Source organism: Oppia nitens, unplaced genomic scaffold (genome assembly GCF_028296485.1).
Source record: "Oppia nitens isolate AA-2021 unplaced genomic scaffold, nextdenovo-longstitch-racon4-pilon3 scaffold6_pilon_pilon_pilon, whole genome shotgun sequence".
NCBI lineage: Eukaryota > Metazoa > Arthropoda > Arachnida > Sarcoptiformes > Oppiidae > Oppia > Oppia nitens.
The window spans coordinates 4,708,133-4,731,849 of NW_026533250.1; the positions used below are offsets into that span (position 1 = coordinate 4,708,133).

Below are 23,717 nucleotides of genomic sequence, written 5' to 3' on the forward strand. Positions count from 1 at the left end.
AATTTTGTCTAAAAATTTTGATTAACATTGCTGTATATAAAGCAGTGTGTGTGTGTGTGTATGTGTGTGTGTGAGTTTGTATGTGTGTATGTTTGTTTGTATGTATGAATGAATGTATATATATATACTGTGTGTGTGTGTTTGTGTGTGTGTGTGTGTGTGTGTGTGTGTGTGTAAATGTGTTGTATATTTTACTAATACAACTATTGCAATGAATTTTAGAAATTTTATTTACACAATTTTTTGATTTAGTCACAAAAAAAATTAATTACTACAATGGAAAAAATTGTTTTGTATAAAGCTCAGGTAGGTTATATGCTAATGTGTGTGTGTGTGTGTGTGTGTGTAATTACTCCTGTAATTTCCGGCAGGATCTCACTGTCATTACAAGGGTGTCTGGGTATTTTTTTGTTATTGTTGTTGATAAAAGTCCAAACCAATGTATTATATAATGTAGATTTATATATATATTACTAATGCATCCAGACATTATCATTCAGGAAATTTTAATTATATAATATATTAATAATTATTAATCAGTATTATCAACAACAACAACAAAAATATTTAATTAACTCCATTTTTTTTTTTAAAAAAACTTTTTTTACAAAAATTTCATTGACGTAAAATTTTATGAATTGTAAATTTTTTTATTGATTCACAAAAAAAAATCTAAATGCTAAAAATAAATTGTTATACCAATTGTTATTATAATATATGCATTATTTATTTATTTTTTAGTATTTATAGCCTATATTTTTTATTTTGTATGTTTGTTAGATTGACTTAAATAATATGATTGTGTTTGATGTACCTAATAGGTATAATAGGTATAAATCATTAAAAAAACTTATTTTGTATGGTATATTGTTTTACAAATAATAATAATAATAATTGTCTTTCAAGATATTAGCTACACTTTAGTTGAATTTCAACATAACTATCATTAAGTCCAAAGGTTTATATCACATAATAATGATGATAGCATTACATAATAGTAATCATTTAATAGTAGTAATACTAATACTAGTACTAATAGTTATAATGTAAAATAACACATTTAATAGTAAATTTTGTGACGATCTTTAATATAYATTTATTTATTTATTTTTATATACTGTATATACAGTATATATCATATTTAATATAATATCAAATAAATAGCACAAAAAATATAAAATGATTTCAACGACATTTCATCACTGGTTTGCAATACCTGTGCGGAGCCAATGGTAGAGCAGGAGAGCTGTTATTAGGCGATGACTGTATGTGTGAAGGATAAACTGCAATCCTTAATAAGTACACATACAGTATATTACAGTACTGTACACTACATACCAGTGCCCACTGATTGTGTTTCTCTATGTATATGTGTGTGTATATATGTGTATGTGATTACAAGTTTGCAAAAAAAGTTGAAACACACCAGTGCTCCGTACAGTTTAAAAAAAGACAACAAAACTTATAGATAGACAGATATCTTTAATTTGTAGCCTTTTTTTTGCAAAAAACATTACCATTTAATGCCCAGACATAACATACACACTCACACACTGTCTATGTGTGACCTGTCTTTCCTCTGCGATTTTGTACTTCAAATGATTGCATATATTATTACTATTTTATAATTCAAAGTAATAATAATTATTATTAATATTAATTTATTTCTAAATATTTTTTTTCATATTACTACTGTACATAAATTTATATAAATCACTTTTTTATTATAATATACTCAATATATATATAATCTATATGTATATATATTTAATGTATTACATTAATGTTTTTTAATATATAACTTAATATTTCAATTTCATATGTTATCATTTAGATATAAATTATTTTTTAAAAATATATATTAATTTCTATATTTCAATATGTGTTTGTGTATTATAATAAACAGTTTTATATATAATATAGTATATACCGGTATATATATATATATTTGTATAAATTTATATATGCAGTATAACTACTATTTCGTAGTTGTATTACTAATATTTATATTAATATATAAAAATTTATATCAAATAATTAATAGTGTATTTCATAGAAATGTTATATAAATTGCAATCAAATATAAGTGGAAACAATTATTATTATTTAGACGAATACAGTTCCTCTATCTCATAGCTCCCTTTCCTCTCTCTCATACAATACTGTATATTATAGCTTATACTGTATTATAGTAATACTCTAATTATTTCATTGTAAACTATAATAATTATTGATATTATTATTCTTAGTATTATTATTATAAATATTATTAAAGTTTGCTTATCTTATCCATTCATTCAGTCAAATGTCAAGCATTTATGCGTTACGTTTAAAATCGATGACTACATGTCTGTCCACTTTAAGGACTGACTGTTCAAACTGTCGATTATCTCCTCCTACTCCTACTCTTCCTCCTCTTCCTCCACATCCATCTACCTGTTCATCTACGATATGTTGTTCATCGCACAATCGTTGTCATCAAACTCTATGCCAAAACTATGAGATACTATCAAAAATAGGCGAAGGAACCTATGGACAGGTATTCAAAGCCAACTGTACGACCACTGGCCGACTGGTGGCCATCAAAAAGATTATCAATCGCTACAAAACCGATGATCACATACACAATGAAATCAATTTGTTGAATAAGATTAAGCACAAGAATGTCATCGAACTGATCGACAAATTTGATTCATCACAGGATTATCGGTGTAGTAGTAGTAGTAGTAGTAGTAGTGATGGTTATGGTAAGCGTTTTGGTGACAAAATGGATGAAATCAATGATAATAATAATAATAACGACGATAATGAAAATCAAAGACCTAGTAGTGGTCGCCAACAGATCCACAAATATCTTGTGTTCGAGTTTTGTGACTTTGATTTGCGTGCAATTCTGTATGAACTGAGACAACGATTATCTTTTGCTGAGATCAAGAATATTCTTCGACAGATTCTCGAAGGAATTGCTTATATACACGATCGGCAAGTTATTCATCGGGATATTAAACCCGAAAATATTTTGGTAGACATTACCGGCCGGGTCAGGATTGCCGACTTTGGTTTTGCTAAAGCATTGCAAACGATCTCATGGAACGGATTCTCGTCCAAAGTGGTCACTCTGGCCTACAGAGCACCCGAACTGTTGGTCAACTATCGGTTCTACGGTACGGCTATCGACATGTGGAGTGTCGGCTGTCTGATGGCCGAACTGTGGTCGCCAGGAGATGGGCCGCTGTTTATGGCCACCGACGAGTACGACCAGCTCATGCAGATTAGCCGACTGTGCGGACCAATCAATTCTGTTAGTTTGTTGGGCGTCCAAAACATGTACTTCATGTCCAATCTCTATTTACCGCAAATGTTTCGCCGCAATGTACGCAAAACGTTTGCCATCCGATGTACACCCGAAACCAATTCTGTGGATCTTTTCGACAAACTATTGTGTCTGAACATTAAGAACCGGGTGTCGGCTACCGATGCCCTTAAACACCCATTGTTTAACACTGAACCCCAAGACTGTGATATTAGTCAAACGTTGAAAACATTTTTAAATATTAATAGTAATAATAATAATAATCAAAGCATTCATAATATTAATAATAATAATGAAAATTTTTATACCATTACTACTATTAATAATAATAATAATAATAATAATAACATTATTGATAATTATGTTAATCATCATAACATTACTGAATTATACTGATTTTTTTATTATTGTGTAATAAAATATTTTTTTTACCGGATAATTAATATATAACTATTTTTATATTTTATTTTATGAGATATAAAAAAATGTTTTTGCATTAATTACATTATTTTATAACATTATAATAAATTATACAGTAGTATGTAATTGTAAAAGATTAATGAATAAAAACATATTTTTAAAAAAAATTATATAAAAATAAGAAAAAATATTGATATTTAGTATATACTATACTTAAAAGTATAATTTAGTTAAAACAAAAAACAAATTAAAACTATTTTTTGTCAACAAAAAAATTCATTATTTTTTGGTAAATCGTATCCACTGATCATTAAGTGATTTGCTATTAATTAAACTTAAACCAAATCTATTGGTCACCAAATTAACAACAAACTCCCGGTCCTTATCAGTCGTCGACTTAAACACTTTCAATGAGAACCTATCGAGTGGAGGACTTTTTCGGTATTGTCGACAAATTGCATGCAAATTGTCGACAATATCCTGAAAAGTGGGCAATCGTTCAATAAAATAGCGATTAAATGGTCGCACTTTCGGACAGTAGTCGATGGCCAACGACTTCAGGACAGGCATACGTGAAATACATGACCCAAACTGAACAATATTGTCTAACTTAGTATAGTCTATAAGACAAAAGAAATAGACGGTTACCGACAAATGGGCTAAAAGTGGGCCATAATTGTCGGCAAAGTGATCCCATTCGGGTCCTAACAGATCGATGCCGTCGTCGACGATAAGTGTCCGCAATCGTGGAAACAGCCGCCTATTTGGCTGACAAAATACATCAATAAAATCGTAGAAAGTGTTGACTTTGATACGTAGGATACGGGCGCAGAGGTCAGTGTTGGCCATCAGGTTATACTTAGACAGATCGTACAAATCCATTGATAGCAACTGTTTGGCAAACTTTGCGAAAATCATTTGCATTGTCTCCCATCTAACAAACCGGTCGTATCCTACATGAAGGCCAGTCACTTGAGGACAGTTAGAATTTATGATGACTTCGAGCAACAGTTCATTGTTAGTATAATAGTCGCAATCAAATGATAAATATCTAACGTTTGGACATTTTTTGATAATATCACTGAAATTTTCAACTAACGATATCATTAGTTGATTGTCTAATGATTTATCAACAGTGATAACAGTGTGACCATCGAAGATGACTCGTTGCCATTGTTTGGACAGACATTCGCAGCGAATCTTGTCGTCGATCGGCAGATACGATAGTATGTGTCCGCACAAGTCATCGCCGAATCGGTCAAATGAGTTTCGGCTATAAGTTTTTGACATTTTTGTTTGTTTGTTTGTTTTCCGGTCAACAAAAATATCAATAATTATTTTTAAGTGATATTATTTTGAAATTAAATTATCAATAATAATAATAATCTTTTTATTAAATAAAAATCTATTATTATTACTACTATTGGGAATAAATTTTTGTATACTAGATTAAACTATCTAAAAACAATATAAATATATATATACTAGGGTGACCTTAATTAACCCTACTAAGTATTAGTATAATATAATTTATATAGAGTACAGTAGAAAATGCGATTATATAGGATATGGTATAAAATAAATTAAAAATAAATTAAGAATATCAATAATTGAACTTGATAAATTAATATATATATATAAACAAAAACACCATGGTATTTTGTTAAGATTTCAACTTATTTATTTTTTTAAAATATACAATTTATTTTATTATGGTAAATATAATATATTATTAGAAAACCACTCACTTTTATTAAATAGTATATAATATATATATCTATTTTATTTATATGTATAAAGTATACAATTTATAAATCCCAATCAAAATTGCATATATGTTTATATAATAATAATTATTATTATAACTATTTTATTAATAAATTGTCTATTTATATATTTATATAATATATTTCTCTAAAACTATACAATTAAATATTCTCAAAAATGTTTTTTTAATAATATACATATAACTTAAAAATAATAATAAGTTTAATAATAACACTTATTAAATATCTAATTTGTGGTATAATAATAGTACTAATAATACTAATATTGCATAAACAAGTTATCAAAAAAATGAAAACTATAGATAATTAAATTGAATTGAATCAAAATAATTGTATAAATAATTTCAAACATATTTTCACAAAAAATTAATATAATAGAAATATTGATATTTTCAATATTATGTAATCAAAATGTGTTAATAAAAATCAAAAATGGTATGAATTGGATGGTATTTGTAATAACAATGATTGGTTGTAATATTTTGTTTGTTTTATGAATTGAATTATTAAATAAATTGTGATTTGAATAAAATTAATTAACAATGTATTTCACACATTACTTAATAATATAATAATAATAATAAATTATGGTTTTGTTTGTTTGCTTATTATCACACATACAGTACAATAGGAATTGTATTACAAAATTAGTTCACAATATTTGTAATTATTATTATTTTTTGTGTTAAAAATATTTCATGAAAAATATCTGTGAAGACAAGATTTGAAAAATAATATGCAAATAATTAATCTATAATTATTATTTTCTTTACATAAAAAACACACTATAAATATATATATATATATATAAATTTTTATAAATTATAGTCAAACATTATTCCTTAATTATAAAAAAAAAACAATTATCAATAGTATTATGCGCTTTCATTATTATTGTTATCATTATTAAGGCCAACTTGGTTATTTATCTTTATTATTGATTTATTTATCTTAATTATTAATATTATAGTTAAGATTATTATGTTATAATTAAATTTATTAATTGGAAGCACTGGTATTATTAGTATTATTATTATGATTAGGAGGCACTTGTATTAAGGCACTGGAGTCAGTGATAGTAATCCAAACTTCGTTAGCATTTTCAATGTCATCCAAATTAAGCAACACTTCGGGACATTTGGTACCGTCCGGGTCGTCGTCGACAGCGGCCACCACTTGGCCGTCATTGTTAACAGTAATCAATTGCTGGAGATCTTGGGTAACAATTAGACCGTCTTTGAGGACATTTAGCTCAAAATCTTTTAGACTGTTAGAGTCGATGATAATCTCTTCGACATTATTATTATTGACACAATCAGTGATTCCACTGTTGATAACATCGTTATTATTATTATTATGAAGATGACTATTGCCACCGGATGTCGATGCTCTGAGATGTAGGTTCACGGCCTGAGAGTCGTTATTATTCGTTTCAATAGTGATGACTTCGGGTGTTTTAACGATCTTTGTCGCCGAAGTCGCCGCCGTCGTCGACAACGATTTTGTGACCAATTTATCACTTATGCCTCCACCGCGAGCCAACTTCTCCAACAATTCTGTGGTATTAATCAACGCTTTGCTATTTGTCGCCGATCTCGTGATACCGGTAGTTATATTCTTACCGGTGCCACCACCACCACCACCACTACCGCCAATGTCATCCTTATTGATTTGGGAATTGATTCGCATTTTGCTCATCAAAACATCTTTTGATCTGCTGAGTATACTGACAGCCAAAGCTTGATTGGCCGCCTCTTTGTCGATCAACTCGTTGTCAGACTTCTCTGACATATCGGCACCACTGAGAGCGACAGCACCGCCGCTACTATTGCTGTCCTCACTGACACAGTTAGCCGAACCGTCCGATAGTTTATGCGACAGTCGGTGCTTAAGCATTGTTACGTACGATAGAAATATTTTATGACATATACTGCATGAAAACGTCCGAAATCTAAACGATGAGCCCTTAGCTGGTGTTGTGGTCGACGGCGACGAGTCATTCCTGTCTCTGTCTGTTGTAGTGTCACCACACGAGTCAACCACCCGTTTTGACTGAGTTTCGTCGGTTGTCGTCTGATTTAGATTGACATCACTTGGATTCGTACAGCTCTGGTCTCCTCCCGATTGTTGTTTTTGTTGTCCAGTGGTGTTCGAGGCTTTAGATTTAATGAATTCCTCCGATGTTTGCAAAATCTGGTCCTGTTTTGTCTGATCCCGTAATAGTGTTAGTACTGTGTCCTCAATTTGACTTCTCTGTGTAATAAAAAAAATCAAAAACAAGTATTAGTATTAGTTTTACCAAAAAAATAATCAATTCTCTAATAACCCGATCACTGAACACTTACCACTGATAATGATGATGGAGTGTAGACCAGTGTCGGCGGCAAATCGGCCTTCAATTTTGTGCCGCCGCCGCCTGGGCTGCCGTCACCGTTGGCCGAGTCCTCAAAGATTTGTTTCTTCTTTTCGTCGATCTGTTGCCGAATCGGACAAATACTTTTGATGTGTTTCCTATAATTAGCCAAATATGTGAACCCTCTCTGACAGTATGGACATGAGTGGTGTTGCGCTAATTATATACAGTATATACAGTATATCGGGGGACGGCATTAGTAAATATGACAGTTCAATATGTGTATGTAATAATAGTTTATGTGTTGTGTATGTATCGGAAATTAAACAAATAAAATGTAAGCAAAACTAGAGGAATAGAAAAGAGAAAGAGAGAAAAAAAACAGAGAAGCAGAAGAATTTTGACAACTCTTCTATGGATGAAAAAGACCACTTAAAGAGGTGGTATAGACACACACACACAAGCAATATGTATAGGATCTGCGGCTATAGGATCAGTAGCCAAGAAAAAAACAATTGGAGACATACCTGGAGACCCTTTGAAGGCAAACTGCGGGTTCTCTTGTTTGACGCGCCATAAGTCAAGCTTTTCATCTTTAGACGAAACACCACCACTACTACTGGTTTCGATCAATACTTCTTCGTCTTCCGCCGCATCATCGCCGCCACCACTACCACCGGTAACAACACTTTTATTATTATTATTATCATCATTAGTGGTGATGTCATTATTGATGATAATTTCTGTGCTTTTGCGGGTGTCGTTGTCGTCGTCCTCAATAGTCTTCGAACTGCTGTTATTTTCTTTGCTATCGCCACCAGATTCTTGACTCTTCTCCTGTTTAATGGTTTCATCTGCAGATAAACTGATCGATTCGTTGACTAATTTTGTTGTTGTTGCTGCCGTTGATGATGACGCCGCCGATGAAGATATAGGCGTTGAGGTCAGTAGTGGTGTTGAATTAGTATTAATGGCTAAATCGTTTTCTTCATCGTTAAGCTGCTTACGAATTGGACATATATTGGTGATATGCTTCTTGAAATTTGCCAAATAAGTGAATATACGCAAACAATCTGGACATTGATGCTCGTGAAGCGATTGATTAGCTGATGATAATGATGACGATGCCGATGATGGTGTGCTGACAATTGCTGAATCGGTGATGGTTGTTGTTGTTGTGGTCGTAGATGTGGCGACAACTGAAGACAACTTGCTTTGTTGTCGACTAGCGCGCGATGGACTTTCCTCATCGGGTGGAACTGATACTGTCGACTCATCGATAATAGGTATGACTTCTTTATGTTGTTGTTGTTCTACTGTGTCCTCGTATTCCATGTCCTCTTCTTCTGTGTCTTCATTGAGAATATCTTCAGTTTTATTGTTTGATTCAGATTTGTTGTGTTTTGTACTCAATGGTTGTTGACTTGTTGTCGTATTCAACTCATCCGCTATTTTTCCGCCCGTTTTATTAGTATTATTGCTTTTTGACGGCGAGTCGGCAACGCTTGACTGGTCACCACTGTTGTTGTTAGACTGATGTTGTGAACTCCTCAGTGTTCGCTTGAATTCATTGTCCGATTTCGGTGATGTCATTGTTGCTGTCTTTGCTGGTGATGTCGTTGTTAATGTCTTTGCTGGTGATGTTGCTATCAACTTCTTGTTGATGGTGTTATTATCGCTGTCTTTGACGACACGCTTACAGGACATCTCGTGTTTGGATAGCGTGTCCTTATAGACAAATTTTTTCGTACACTTCTTGCATGAGTATCGTTTCGGAAGACTGGTTTCAATGACTTTTGTCGTCGAATTGCTATCATCTTTGACAACAACAACATCAGCTGCCGTACGGTCGGCGGTAATATCGCGGACAACTTCTTTTGGCGATTTTTCATCGCATTTTGAATTGTTTTCGTTGTTGTTATTATTGCTATCATTTGACTTATTCTTGTGGACCAACAACTCTTCGACATCGATCTTCGGCGTTGTCTTGTTGTTGCCATTCTTCGCTAATCTGCGCCGGCGTTTCGGACGTCGCACTTCGTCTGAATTGATTTGTCGTCGTTTTCCCGATCGGGTCTTCGACGGCGACAATGGTGACGAATAATCGGTGGTCACCTTTTCGGTGGCGTTCGACGAGAAGCTACATTCGGTAAGAGTCGAATCATTCGTTGTTGTTGTTGAACTGGAAGTATTAATCATTGATGAACTAGTAATGCTGGTGTTGTTGGTAGTGATGATGTTTGCTGTTGTGGTTGAAGGTGTTGTTGTTGATGACGATAATGATGTTGTTGTTATTGCTGTTGTAGCGCTGACATTGGCTGAGATCAGCTGTTGTGATGATACCGATGATGATTGACTAATAATGGTCTGCTGTTCCTGTGTTGCTGTGATTCGCTTCTTGGATGGCCTATTGTGAGCGCACTCCAGTATATGATTGTGCAGTTGACCTACTGTTCTGAACGATTGCTGACATTTTGTACATTTCATAGTCGCGTTGTGATCATCGCCACCGGAAGCTGTGGTGGTGGCGGTGCCGTCGCCAACTGTGGCCACGTCAGTGATGTCCATGGAGTCGCCAGTTTTGGCCAGTGTCGGTGCCGGACGACACCTGTGTAGCAAACCTTCAGCGCAATGGTACTGCCAAAGTAGTAACTGTGCGGGAATGTCGTTGAAGGCGTCGACCTCCAGGTATGTGCACTCGACATTCGGATGATTATTTAACTCGTGATCGGCCATCACATCGGCTGAGATCTTATGATGACAAGCGGTACAAATAAATGATGACTTGTTTTGTGATTGCAATTGTTGTGGTTGTTGTTGCTGTTGCTGATCAACAACTGATACCAAATTAGTTGTGTCGTTGTTATTATTGTTATCGTTGTCGTCGTTGGATTCGACAACAAACGGCCCAAACTTTGTGCGATTCTCTACTCTATTCAGATTGCAGTCGAAAAGATACTCCAGTTTTTCGGTATTGGCCGACACGGGTGGCGAACGTTCGTTTAGGAAGTCTTCGGGAAAGTTATATTCGCTGAGATTAATGTCGCGATTATTAGCTGCGGCGGCTCCGGTGCTGTTGTCGTGGCGACCAAAATGATGATTGAGTATGACTTTGTGGCTAAGATCTGGTGACGAACCGGCCATACCTTTTCCATCGACAAAATACAGAAGATTTTCGGCAACTTTCTGGGCCAGTGTCCGATAGAATTCCATTTCGTAGGCATTGCTGCGCGGTTCGGTTAGATCGCGGTCGATGTAGGTTTCGGTAGTCAATCGGGAACAGTTGCGGACAGGTGTCGGCCGGTGTGCTATTTGTTTGTGATGTATAAGTTTGCCGTACGTCAGGAATCGTCGATAACAAACGGAACAATGAAAGTAGGCTTGAAATTGGTTTGTCTGCGACATCTGGCTGTTGACAGTTGTCGAGCCGTAGATTACCGACAGATCCATTGGCGCATTGTTTGCCACCGATTGACTGCTGTTGTTGTATTTGTTGCGACTTTTCAGACCTTTTCGTTTTGTTCGCAACTTTTCGGTATTTTCACGGGACGTCTTCTGGTGTTTTTGACGCAAATGTTGTGTCAATTGTTTTTTGACAAACAAAAACTTGTGACAGAATCCGCACGGATGGTAACATTCTTTATGCTTTTTGGTCACATGTTTTCTTAGCTCAGCGTACGTCGGGAACAGTTGCGTACAGCGCAGACACTTATGCTGTGGAACAGTATGTTGTTTGGAAACTACGGTTACTGTAGTTGTTTTTGTTGTTGTCTTCGGCGGTAAACCTGTTGAAAACCTGTTGCTGTTGTTGTTGTTCTGCAACGATAAATCTGTCACCAATTGGCAATCTTCTTCTTCTTCGTCGTCGACTTGATTATGTCCGTCATTATACTCTTCTTCGTCGCCCTCAAGCCGTTGCTGTTGGTTCGGGTGTTGACTTTTTTCGTGTCGTTTCCGGTCGACTATTGTCTGAAACTTTTTATTACAATGCTTACAACCGAACAGCCGTTTGCCCTGATGTACGACCTCGACATGTCTGACCAGATTGTGGCGCTGAATGAACGACATGTTGCACTGAGAACAGGGTATGCGAATCGGTTCGATGGTTCCCGAACTAGTATTTCGGTGACAGTCGTCCACATGAGACTTGACAGCTGGCAAGTCATCGAAATATAATACACACGAATGACAACAGAACAGCTCAGGCATCGGATGATAGGATAGGTCGGTGGGCGGCGGCTTCGGTGGTCGTGAGGCGCACTGTTTGCGCCACTGTTGTAGCGAAGCACTGGCCGCCAGATTGATGCCGCAATTGGTGACATCGGTTTCGCACAGATAGCCATAGTTGATATGCGACCGAATGAAATGACGTTTCAAACTGAACGAATGTCGGTAAACGGCGCCACAAATGTCGCATTTGTAGAGCTTCTTCCCGTGTTTGCCTTTGAAGATATGGTGGTCCATCATCTGGAACTGATACTCTCCAGGCTTAGCCCGAACGGCCGCAATCTCCGATGATGACGCAGCTGTTGCCGATGCACCGCCATCACCACAACCAGCGGCAGCCGCTGACTGATCGCTGGCTATAATCATAAACTGGTCGACACTGGTATCGCTGCCCCGATAACTGTGGTGTTGATGATGATTACTATTGTCGTGATTGCTTCCGTGTCCACTACCGCTGCTGTCGCCTCTATTGCCGCCGCGTCCAGAGCCGCCACCGCCACCACCAGCACTGACCTCGTAATCGTCGCATTCGGTACTGTCCTCATCGCCGTCGTCGTCATCATCCGAGGCCATCATCTGTTGGTCCATTGAAGGCGAATTGAGTGCCTGTTTGATCTCTTCCTCAGTAATCCGATGGCCATCAACTACTTCGTCGTCTTTATTGTTGACAATAGCCAACAATTGTTGCAGATCTTTGTCTTCATCGGCCATTACTCCCCCTCCCGACAAAAAAAACGGGAGTTTTATTACTTTTCACTACCAAATGGATAACACCTTTGGCTGAGAGACTTAAACCTAACACTCAAACTATTGGAGAGCCAACTATTTGATAGCGACTATACATTTATATTACATACTACTAGTGCTTAACTGTTCACTGAGTGAGTAGTAGTATTGGGAACACCATTTAGGATAGCAATAGGAATAGTAGTAAAGGCCTCCAAAAAAAAACCTAATGGAGTACACTGTTGTCGCGGGACAGTTGTGTGCGTTATGAATGTGCTTTAATGGACAACTTTAGACTGGACTACACCATCACCACAAAAAAACGGCTGTCCTCTAACAGCGTTAGGTTAGGTTAGATAACACTCACACACACACAGAAAAAAATGTATCGCCAATAGACACGTATAGAGAGATAGAGAGAGAGTAGTACTCCATTAAACAGCACTACTGTTTTATAATATATGTTTGAGTGTATGTTATATACGCTATGACCTACAATACAGATATATATATATACTCACTCCTCAACCAACTGTCCCGCAGTGAAACCTCCTTTCAGGGGGTAATAGATTTTTAGGTATGAGCTGTAAATGTATGAGTGTTTGCTTGCTCAGGGAGATAGAGAGTAGAGTAGAGTTTATGGTGCAGTGTGTGTGTGTGTGTGACTGTAGTTTTCAAGCAAACAGTTTTCCAGTTGTTGCGCTGTTATCACACCAGCAATGGTATTATTGGAGGTGCCGTTTGGGGTAAACTTGTGAGTTTATGTATAATATGTATGTATGTGTGTGTGGGGTACACAACCAGTCTGTCTCTAAATATTATTACTACTACCAGTGCTTGCGATATCACTGGTATACTGTAGTAGTAGTAGTAGTAGTAGTAGTAGGCATAGACACTCTCTGTATGTGCACTGCACTGGAATCTGACTTCACTTGACTCTCTTTCCTCTAATATAATACTCTCTGAGCTCTCAAATGCTTTTACACCCCATTCTCCATACATGAGCTCCACTCTAAATACTATAGTATACATGAGCTCTCTCTCTCTCTCTCTCTCTCTCTCTCTCTCTCTTTCTGTTATCTAAAAATAAAGTTAAATGAAAACTACTAGAAATGATAGTTAAAATATTGTGTTGACTACACACTGTATATTAGTGGTGAATAAACATATAATTTATATATAATAAGTTTGAAACTGAAATAAAATGAAACAAAACTAAATAATAATAATTTGCACACAAAATGTTTTAGTTTTAGTTTAGACTATACACTGAAATGCAATGCAATCTACAGACAAAAAAACATACAAAAAAAACTTGTGATATATTTGTTGTTAAAAATTTTTATATTATATGATATATCAATAAAGTTGAATGAAAGTTGTCGTCGTCGACGACAAACATTTATAGCACATATACCACAGTATGTATTACAACACCACACCAATAGATTATGGGGTCGGGTATGTATGTGTGTGCGTATGTGTGTATAAAAGCTATATGTGTTTTCAAATAAATATAATTAGATATATAGTTATAAACAAATAAGTTTTTGTTTCTCTCTCTCTCTCTCTCTCTCTCTCTCTCTCTCTCTCTTTATTTATTTATTTGCAGTATTTATTTATATATAATACTGTATATATATCAGTATATTCAGTGATGATCAGCAAATAGCAATCTTCAATGTTATTGTGCGCTATGTTATGACATACATGTATCCTATAATAATAAAAAAAAATGTTTAACTTTTTAATAATATACAGTATATCATATATAATATATGTTTCAATTCACACATACTTACTCTAACTGCTCTCTCTCTCTCTCCCTCTCTCTCTCTCTCTCTCTCTCTCTCTCTCTCTCTCTCTCTCTCTTATCTATTGAAATTCATTTGCATTAGTATTGCTCTCTTTCTCTTATTATTCCCCATATCCTATATGATAGAGAAAGTGAGAGAGTAGTCTCTCTATAAACTCTGAACCCAAATATACTAAAACTTACTGTAATAATAATCAGATAGATATATAGCTAGAGGGCCTCCAAACATACTCTCCCTATCTCTCTCACACACACTATGTATAACTTTTAGACTATAAGCATATATTTAATGTGCATTTAAAGGTAAGCTTTTCGCTTTCTGTCTCTCATTCTTTATCGTTGACGACCCCTCCCGTCCCAATCCCCACCGAAATACTAAATAAAAGCTAAAGAACATGTATTTGTAATATTATTATAAAAAAAAAGTTTTGCACAAAAATTTTAATACCATTACTAAACATATCTTTGACTCTCTCTCTCTCTCTCTCTCTCTCTCTCTCTCTCTCTCTCTCTCTCTCTCTCTCTCTCTCTCTCACTCACTCACTCACTCACTCACTCACTCACTCACTCGTCATATATGTGAGTGAGTGATTGGATGTGTGTTAGAGAGAAAGAAAGAGAGAGATACTAAATACCCCTTAACCATAATGAACAACAATCCACAGTCCTATGATTGAGTCTCAGCTCATGGAGAGAGAGAGAGAGAGAGAGAGAGAGAGAGAGAGAGAGAGAGAGAGTGATTGAATTGTGGGACTGGCTATACATCAATGACTGATTAGAGATTATAAATATGAAAAAGTATGGCAAATGTGTTCATCGCTTTTATCCAAAACGGATCAGTAAATGGAGTGTCAAAATATATTTCTAATAAAATGATTTATTTTGAAAATCAATTATTTATTTTTATTTATTTATAATTATTTCTATTTATTTAATACTTTTGAAATTTGTTGACAACTTAATTTTTTATCGCTAATTATAGGATTTATTTTTTTTACATATTAATAATAATTATAATAATATCATTCAAATACTATAGAGTATAGTATTAATAATAATAATTAATAATAAATCTATTCATTTACAAACATGTTTTGACAAAATACTGTGAATAATAATATTGTAATAATTGTAATAATGTAATAATAAAAGTATTTTAATAAAAAACAATATAAAAATGCATTTTTTAAAAATCAATGATTCAGCAAAACGTGTAAAAATGTATAAAAAAATAATAAAATGTTTAGATATATGAAAATATATCTTATAGTTATAGATAATAAAAAAAAGTATAGAAATTATTTAACAATTAAATGATATGATTTTTGTTTATAAACTTTCAAGTTTTCAAAATTGGCAATATTTTTGTTTGTTTGTTTTATTTAGTGAACACAATATATTGAATAAATGCAATTAAATTTTGTGCAAAAAAAAATTATAAAAACAAATATCAAAATATATATATATAAAATAAAAATATTATGAAATCTTTGAGTTTGAATATGAAAATCAATACTTTGCTTATATACTTGTAATACTTTACTGGTATATAATATACTGTAAATTATAGATAAAAAAAATTATTAAAAAAAATAAACAATTTGTCAAATATTTTCACAAAAATATTTGTCAAATATTGTCATATAAAATATATAAATATATTATAAATTAAATATAATATTTCAATATTAATAAATAACAAATGAGTCTAAAAAATAAAAAACAAATTTATAAAATAATATTATTTCTAAAACTTTGTCACTAAAAAACACACCAAAAAAAATCTCTATTGTGTTTTGCAGCCATCCTTTGGTTTCTTTTTCTTTTCCATCGAACTGATCCGTCGCTGACCCTGGACTGGCATATAAGGTAGTACTGGACTGGTAGCTGATGTTGAGGACGACATCGTCGACGATGCCATTTGTGTCCTATTTCGTCGACTCTTTGGTTCATCAATTGGATAATAGTTGTCTGGTATACTGGGATCGTCATCCGGATCGTAATCGTTTAGATGATAATTGTGGTGATGTTGTTGTTGTTGCTGCTGCTGATGATGATTAAGTTGTTGTCTCCTTTGATCAGTAGTCGATTGTGGACTATCATTTGGCGATGGCATAGGCGATACTTTATATACTTGAGCAAAATGTAGACCAGTTTGCTCGATAAAGTCGTCAACACTTGACTCCATGTCTCCATTAGTTGCAGAGGGAATGTCGTGTCTGTTTAAAGAGTTGTTGTTCAACAGTGGATTCGATAGGACAGTCGAGTTTGGTTTGTATGTCGGATCCAAAAACGCTGCAATATTTGTGTGATAAGCTGTCGCCGGTTGATTAATCTCTTCATAGGTTATGCTATCGGTATCTGAATTATGGCTATTGAGCTGTTGTCGGCGAGCGGGTGCGGCAGCGACCGGCAAACCGTATAACTGTCTGTGCGTCGAATTGCTATCACTACCGCTGCCACCATCACCCCTGCTGTAAACACCACTCTCTTCTTGTCGCTTCTGTAGAGCCTTATGTTTAGCCCGTTCTTTCAGTCGTCGCAGTCGTTCCTTCTCTTGTTTGTGCAGTCGTCGGGCAATCTCGTAGTCCTGGGCTTCGATTTGAGCCAACTTTCCCTTATCAACAGTACTCTTGCGTTTGATCTCCTGTTGCTGCAACAGACGGGCAATTTCGGCGTCCTGTTCCTCGAGAAATATTCGCAACTCGTCGGGTGTTAAGTCATCGGGCGGTTGCATACAAAACTCGGACAAATCCAGTTCGTCCTCCGATAGGGCACCACCACCACTGTTGGCACTGTTCCTCCAATTCATCCGATCAGCGGAAACGACACCACTGTGTGAAGCAGAAGCAGTAGCGGCACTGAACTGTTGGTTATCACTGTCCGTACCGTCCGACTGCGACATCCGACTGTGTTGATGATGGTGTGGTGGGTTTACCACATGTGTGACATTCAACTGTGCGCTCAGTTGTTCGACCTGTTGCTTCTCGCGCTCCAATCGTTTGCGTACAAGTCGTGCCTTATCTCTGGCGGCCAACTGTTTGGCCAGTCGTTCGTCCTCCTCTTCCGTACGCCGTTGACTGGACTCTTGTTCCATAAGTCGGCGTTGCATTTCACGAGCCAATCGTTCGTCTTCGTCGTACTGATGGTCAAGCAATCGTTCGTAACTCAATCGTACGGCTGTTGCTTCTTCTTCTTCGTTTCGTTGCAATCCTTTGGCAATTGGCAGATCTTCGCGAACCGTACGGCTCTTATTGCGATTGCCCTCATAATGTTGGCTAACTGTTCTCGTTAGTCAAATAAATTGAAATGAATACAAAAACAATTTAATTAATAAATAGAAAAAACAATAGTTTAATAGACACAACATTAGGACAGACAGACAGTCAGTCAGATAATTAAACAAAAAGGTGACTCACTTTCCTGATTCTGTAACTGATAGGCCAGTACTCCGTCTTCACGTACTAACCATTCTTTGCAAACTATTATCAAACAAACAAAAATTGGTATTAAAATTATATTAAAAAACTATATTATTATCATATAAAACATTAATGAGTTTTTATAATAATAATAATATTAAAAGGATATACAAAGTATATAATTTATATTTATATATTATATGTTAAAACAATTAGTTATTAAAATAATAATAATAAAATAATAATAGCCTTCAAGTCGTCACAGTTATGCGACACTATATTATTACCACTAAATATCATTTAAATCTGTATATAATTTATTGTATTTATCATTGTATCTCTTAATATACGGCTACTGTTTTATTTTTAATATACAGTAACAAAATTAAAATAGCATTATGTGACAATTGTCTATACAATATTTTTTAATAATAAAAAAGAAACTGTTAAGGTTTGCACCGGGAGGTCATATAATATCCGATCACACACACATACACACGCACACAACTAAGCCAACAAAATAAAACATATATCACTTTTTCATATATTATCTTTTTGTAAATAATTTCTATAATGTGTTTTATGTATGTTTCTATCAAAAAATGTTAGAAACAAAAAAAAGTTATTCAAAACTTTTTCTTTTATTAAAAAAATCAAATAAATTCATATGTAATCAGTTTTATATTATAAAATAATTTTTTTAAGATTCATATTTCCAGTGCATATTCACAGATAACACACTGTTTATAAACACATTATTATTATTATCTTGAAAAGCATATCATTATTACATATTTCAAGTGTGTATGTGTGTGCTGTTAGCTCATCATTGCATACATACATACATATAAATTCACGGAATCCTCTCTAAACTACAGTACAATCATATTATATATGAAAAACTAAAAAAAATATTTTCAAAAGCGTCTCATATCCGGTCAAAGTATATAAAGTTTATGCTTAACACAGATTATAGCATATCTTGAAATACAATACAATATATAATAACAACAATAAAACTTTATATACAACTGTTATTATTATTATTATATAATAGACAGTATATAGTTTTATATGTAACCTTAAGCAAAAAAATACAATAAGATATATACCCGTCAAGTCTGACAATTTTAGTTTTATTTTATATTTTTTCGTGAAATAATTTATCACAATTAGTCACTATTCACTAATTAGTCACAAAAATACTATTATATTTATCAAAAACAATTTAGTCTATCTATCTATAACTTGAGGCTAAAGTTATTTAAAGTCCTCTCAATAAACAAAACAAAAAAAATAATAAAAAATAAATACATATAATAACTACACTTATATTAACTTCAATGAACTAAAAAAAACTATAGTAATAGTAAAATCTATAGTATAACTAACTAAAGTCACACAATTTAATGGGGGAAACATATATATAAGGGGGTAGAGTAAGAGAGTGCTCTGGTGACACCTCCTTGAAATAATAATAATAATACTGGTTTTTCATAGTTGTCCTAACATTTCATATGTGAATTGCATTCAAATAACTAGAAAATAATATTTTGTTTTAAAAAAAATTATGTAACCATTATATATAGTATATAAAAGAAATAATATTTCAGACTCGACTAAATCTTCAATAATACCGTATATATTAATTAAAACTTAAATTACATAAATTTTAACTATAATTATTAGAAAACACAATATATAATGTATTATTTTACAAAAATATTTCTAACACGAATTTTTTTTCATAATTGATTAATTGAAATTATAATAATAATTATTTTTTTTTTTAAATTATAATTTGCATACAACTGGTTATTTGCACATAAAATATAAACACAGAGTCAATGGGATTGGCTTTTCTATATAAACAAACTAAACAAAACAAAAAATCTATAAAATCTATTAAATTAAACACAAAACAATTTAATGGGTTTTTTTTGTTGTTCATTCAATACAACAAAATTATAAGTTAAAACATTTAAATATTAATTAGTGCCAACAAGTGTCCAAACTATTGTATATTACATTATTTATTATTAATAATTTAATTTAAATTAAACCTGTAGTCTTAAATACAAATTCAAACTTTTTTCCCAAAAAATAAATAAATAAAATAAAATAACTAACAATTTTTTCCCTAGAAAAATCTACCTGTATAAATTACTATAGTATTTAAACTATCAAAAAACAAGCATTTCAAATATTTTTCTATATAATGTACAGTATATATATATATATATATATAAATGCAAACAAACTCATAAAATTATTTTGAGCCAAAAAAATAAAAAATAAAAATATTTTAAAGATGACTAACCGGAAAATGTTTAGCAAAAATTTGATAATAGTTTTACACTTCAAGATAACTGACTAAACTATGTGTGTGTGTGTGTAATACACTGTCTGTATTGATATATGTACAGTAAGTTTAGTCAGTTGAATCAATTACAATACCTATACATACATACAGTAAATATAGTACTTMTATATAAATTATAACAACAATTATTTCAAAATACATACAATAWATATATATATTGCCATAAATATTGCTAAATATCATGTTATGACATATCATAGATTAACATATATTTTATTTATTTATTTATTTCAAAGTTTATAGACATACCTGTCAATTCAATAACTGATACTAAATTATATGCTAATATATTTAAACACATTAATATTTATATATGCATTTACATGGTACAGTTAATCAATTATACTTTATAATATAAAATTTATTTAATTTTTTTTTTTGTGCAAATATTTTATAAAAATTATTTAATTTAGTATCTAAAGTAGTAATTTTTATTATTATTTTAAATTATTTTAAAAATGCGTCTATAAATTGGATAATTTATCAAAATAAGTTATATATATATATATATGATGGACAATAATTTATCTAACAATTTAAACATCAACTAGTATATTATTAACTATCTATTTTTAAAATTTTTTATTTATAGATAAAAACAAAAAATTAAATCTAATTACAATTGATGCCCACATATATATATATAATTTAGTGATTGCGGGATACATCTAYTTAAAAAAGTTAGTGCACTATTGATAAACTCTAAAATTACTTTATTTTATCAGTTTTATTATATAAACCTTTTTTTTATTATTATTCACTCAATTTTTATGTATATTTATTAGTGTGTATGTATGTGTGGGAAGTCTATTAAGTTATTTTTTTCCAAATGTGTTTTGATAAATAACAAAAATAAATAAAATTGAATTTAATATAAAATATAAATTATCTGTATACATATACAATATAATTTCATATATATATTTTATTATTATTATCACCAGTTTATTTCAAAAAACCTTTATTACAACTTAATTTTCACGTAAATTCGCTTTTTGTTTGTTTTTTGTTAACATTATAATACAGTAAAAAAACTGTATTTAAAATACAGGAATTATCATTATGTTTCAATAGTCAAGGCTTTTCATTTAAATTACATTTACTAATAATGGTAATAACAATAATAATAATAATAATATTTTAATTTATTAATATGAAAACACAAATAATACATTATATATTCAACAACAATAATAAAATAAGAGTCAATTATATACATATATATATATATATGTATGTAATTTATCTACTATACAATATAACTTTTGCTAAATAACTAATTTTATATATATGGTTATACAGGTGATAAAAAAATATATAATCAATAAGCTTAACACTTAAAAACACTTATATATATACTATATAAATGATTATGGTATCAATGATTTATATAATAATTTAAATTTTATATACATTATCTTATAACACAAAAAAAAACATATTTAAAAATATCGTAACCGACAAAACTAATTGAAATAATTAATAATAAAAATAAATAAATTCATAGAGTATTATTAAAAAACATATAATAAATAAAATTTTTAAAATTTAAAAATAATAATAAAAACTATAACTGTTTTTATTATATAAATATAAACCAGAGGTCAACAAAACATTTGTCACATAATTTAGAGCATTTGATACAATCAATTGCTTTCACTACACACACACACTCACAAAAAAACTAAATACAATAATAATAAATAATAATAATACTGAAAACATATATAATGAAAAAGTTTTATTAACTTTTTTGTTGTTTGTATAAAACGATTTTTAAAAAATATATGTATTCTATACAATATTATTACTAAAACAAAAATAAACTAAAAATATCGGTTGCTTTCAATTAAATTAATTGGTTTACAATTTGGTTTATTGGCTATAAACCAATAGTATTATTATAATATAAAAATATAATTTAAATAATAAAATTGTATTTTTAATTAATTAAAACCTGTACATATAAATTTATAACCTCAATCATAATCTAACTTATTTTAAAAAATTAATATAAAATTTTAATAAATTTGCTTATTTATTAAATTAAGAAATAAATTCATGTATTAAAATTAATTTACACATTTACTAAATATAAATATTATAATATAAATATCATATTTTTTTAGTAAAACATCAAATAATAAATTCAATAATTTTGTTGTTGTTGAATAAAATACCTGAATTTTATCATTGATATTAAATAATTTTAATATTTATTCAATTTTTCATTTAGTTGTATATTATCGATGAGATCAAGTAATTAATAATAAATAAAAATATCTGTAAATTTAATTACAATTATTTATTATTATTATTATTACAAAAAAAACTATATATCATATATAGTTAGATCTAACTGTCCCTAAAATATATCATATAATCGTTAAGTATTTTTTGGGTTTAAATTTTAGGGACATTTAGATATAAAATAGTTTTTTTGTTGTAAATAATAAATAATTGTAATTAAGTTTTTTAGATATTTTTAAAAATAAATTTATAAGATATTAATATTATATAAAACCTAATGGATAGTCAGTCAAATCAATTAATAATAATAAGTAAACAATAGTTACAAACCTCGACCCACCCGTCCCTCGGCGGCTAAACCGTTAACGGCCTGATGATCATCGCCGACACCACCGACGGCACCGACACTGTCGGCCATTGATGTGATCCTACACTCGGCCATCAATGCATTGACGATTTAGTGGTGACAATGCAATACATCAGACACTGGATCCGATCCAATCAATCAATTAATCTCTAATAGACTCAGTCAGTTGAGTTGAGAGGACAGTTGTGTCAAAACAAAAAACAGGTAATGTTGTTGTTATGAGGTTTTGATTGCATAAACACATAAAGCACTGACTTTTTTGTTGTTGTGTTGAAATGTATTACAAAAAAAAACACAACAAATGTTTTATTATTTATTTATTATTATTTTTTTCACAGAGTTTTTGAGCCCAAAACCAAAATCAAACGCTTCAATGAATACACTGTTTATTGTTTGTGTCGATTACAGTGTAGTAATAATAATACAGTACTCTATTGAGTCAACTCTCAACACAACAATTAGTATACACTGTATTACATGCATTGACGTAAACTAGAATCGAGAAAAAAATAATATTATTAAAACTATAAAAACCAAACCGAATATATTTACAACAACAACAACAACAAAAATAATACAAATAAATTCAAAATTAAAATAAATTTTAACAGATTATAATACTAAAAAAATTTTTAATTAAATAAATAATTATT

The 23,717-nt window shown here is 31.5% G+C and overlaps 3 protein-coding genes across 3 annotated transcripts; 1 reads left to right on the forward strand and 2 right to left on the reverse strand.

Moving 5' to 3' along the window:
- Positions 1-1,307: 1,307 nt before the first annotated feature.
- Positions 1,308-3,577, forward strand: LOC128962894 (cyclin-dependent kinase 5 homolog; the record flags this gene model as incomplete). The annotated part of the gene is made up of 2 exons (XM_054309299.1): positions 1,308-1,634; positions 2,302-3,577. A coding segment is annotated over exon 2 (1,272 nt), but the record flags the coding sequence as incomplete, so codon positions are not given.
- Positions 3,578-6,507: 2,930 nt separating this feature from the next.
- LOC128962884 (serine-rich adhesin for platelets-like) lies at positions 6,508-13,431 on the reverse strand. Its single transcript, XM_054309290.1, has 3 exons — positions 8,401-13,431; positions 7,866-8,089; positions 6,508-7,773 (listed from the first exon to the last, which is right to left on the reverse strand). The coding sequence occupies exons 1-3, from the start codon at positions 12,809-12,811 to the stop codon at positions 6,520-6,522; spliced, it is 5,889 nt and encodes a 1,962-aa protein (XP_054165265.1). The 5' UTR covers positions 12,812-13,431; the 3' UTR covers positions 6,508-6,519.
- A 2,973-nt stretch (positions 13,432-16,404) lies between these two features.
- Positions 16,405-23,510, reverse strand: LOC128962891 (uncharacterized). Its single transcript, XM_054309295.1, has 3 exons — positions 23,028-23,510; positions 18,062-18,124; positions 16,405-17,924 (listed from the first exon to the last, which is right to left on the reverse strand). The coding sequence occupies exons 1-3, from the start codon at positions 23,137-23,139 to the stop codon at positions 16,429-16,431; spliced, it is 1,671 nt and encodes a 556-aa protein (XP_054165270.1). The 5' UTR covers positions 23,140-23,510; the 3' UTR covers positions 16,405-16,428.
- Positions 23,511-23,717: the final 207 nt, after the last annotated feature.

Coding starts and splice junctions, on each gene's coding strand:
- LOC128962891 (XM_054309295.1), bottom strand. CDS start 23,139: ATGGCCGAGTGTAGGATCACATCAATGGCCGACAGTGTCGGTGCCGTC. Junction 18,125..23,027: donor CGAGGGACGGGTGGGTCGAG/GTTTGTAACTAT, acceptor GTTTGATAATAG/TTTGCAAAGAATGGTTAGTA. Junction 17,925..18,061: donor TCAGTTACAGAATCAGGAAA/GTGAGTCACCTT, acceptor TAACGAGAACAG/TTAGCCAACATTATGAGGGC.
- LOC128962884 (XM_054309290.1), bottom strand. CDS start 12,811: ATGGCCGATGAAGACAAAGATCTGCAACAATTGTTGGCTATTGTCAAC. Junction 8,090..8,400: donor TGCCTTCAAAGGGTCTCCAG/GTATGTCTCCAA, acceptor GTATATAATTAG/CGCAACACCACTCATGTCCA. Junction 7,774..7,865: donor CTCCATCATCATTATCAGTG/GTAAGTGTTCAG, acceptor TTTATTACACAG/AGAAGTCAAATTGAGGACAC.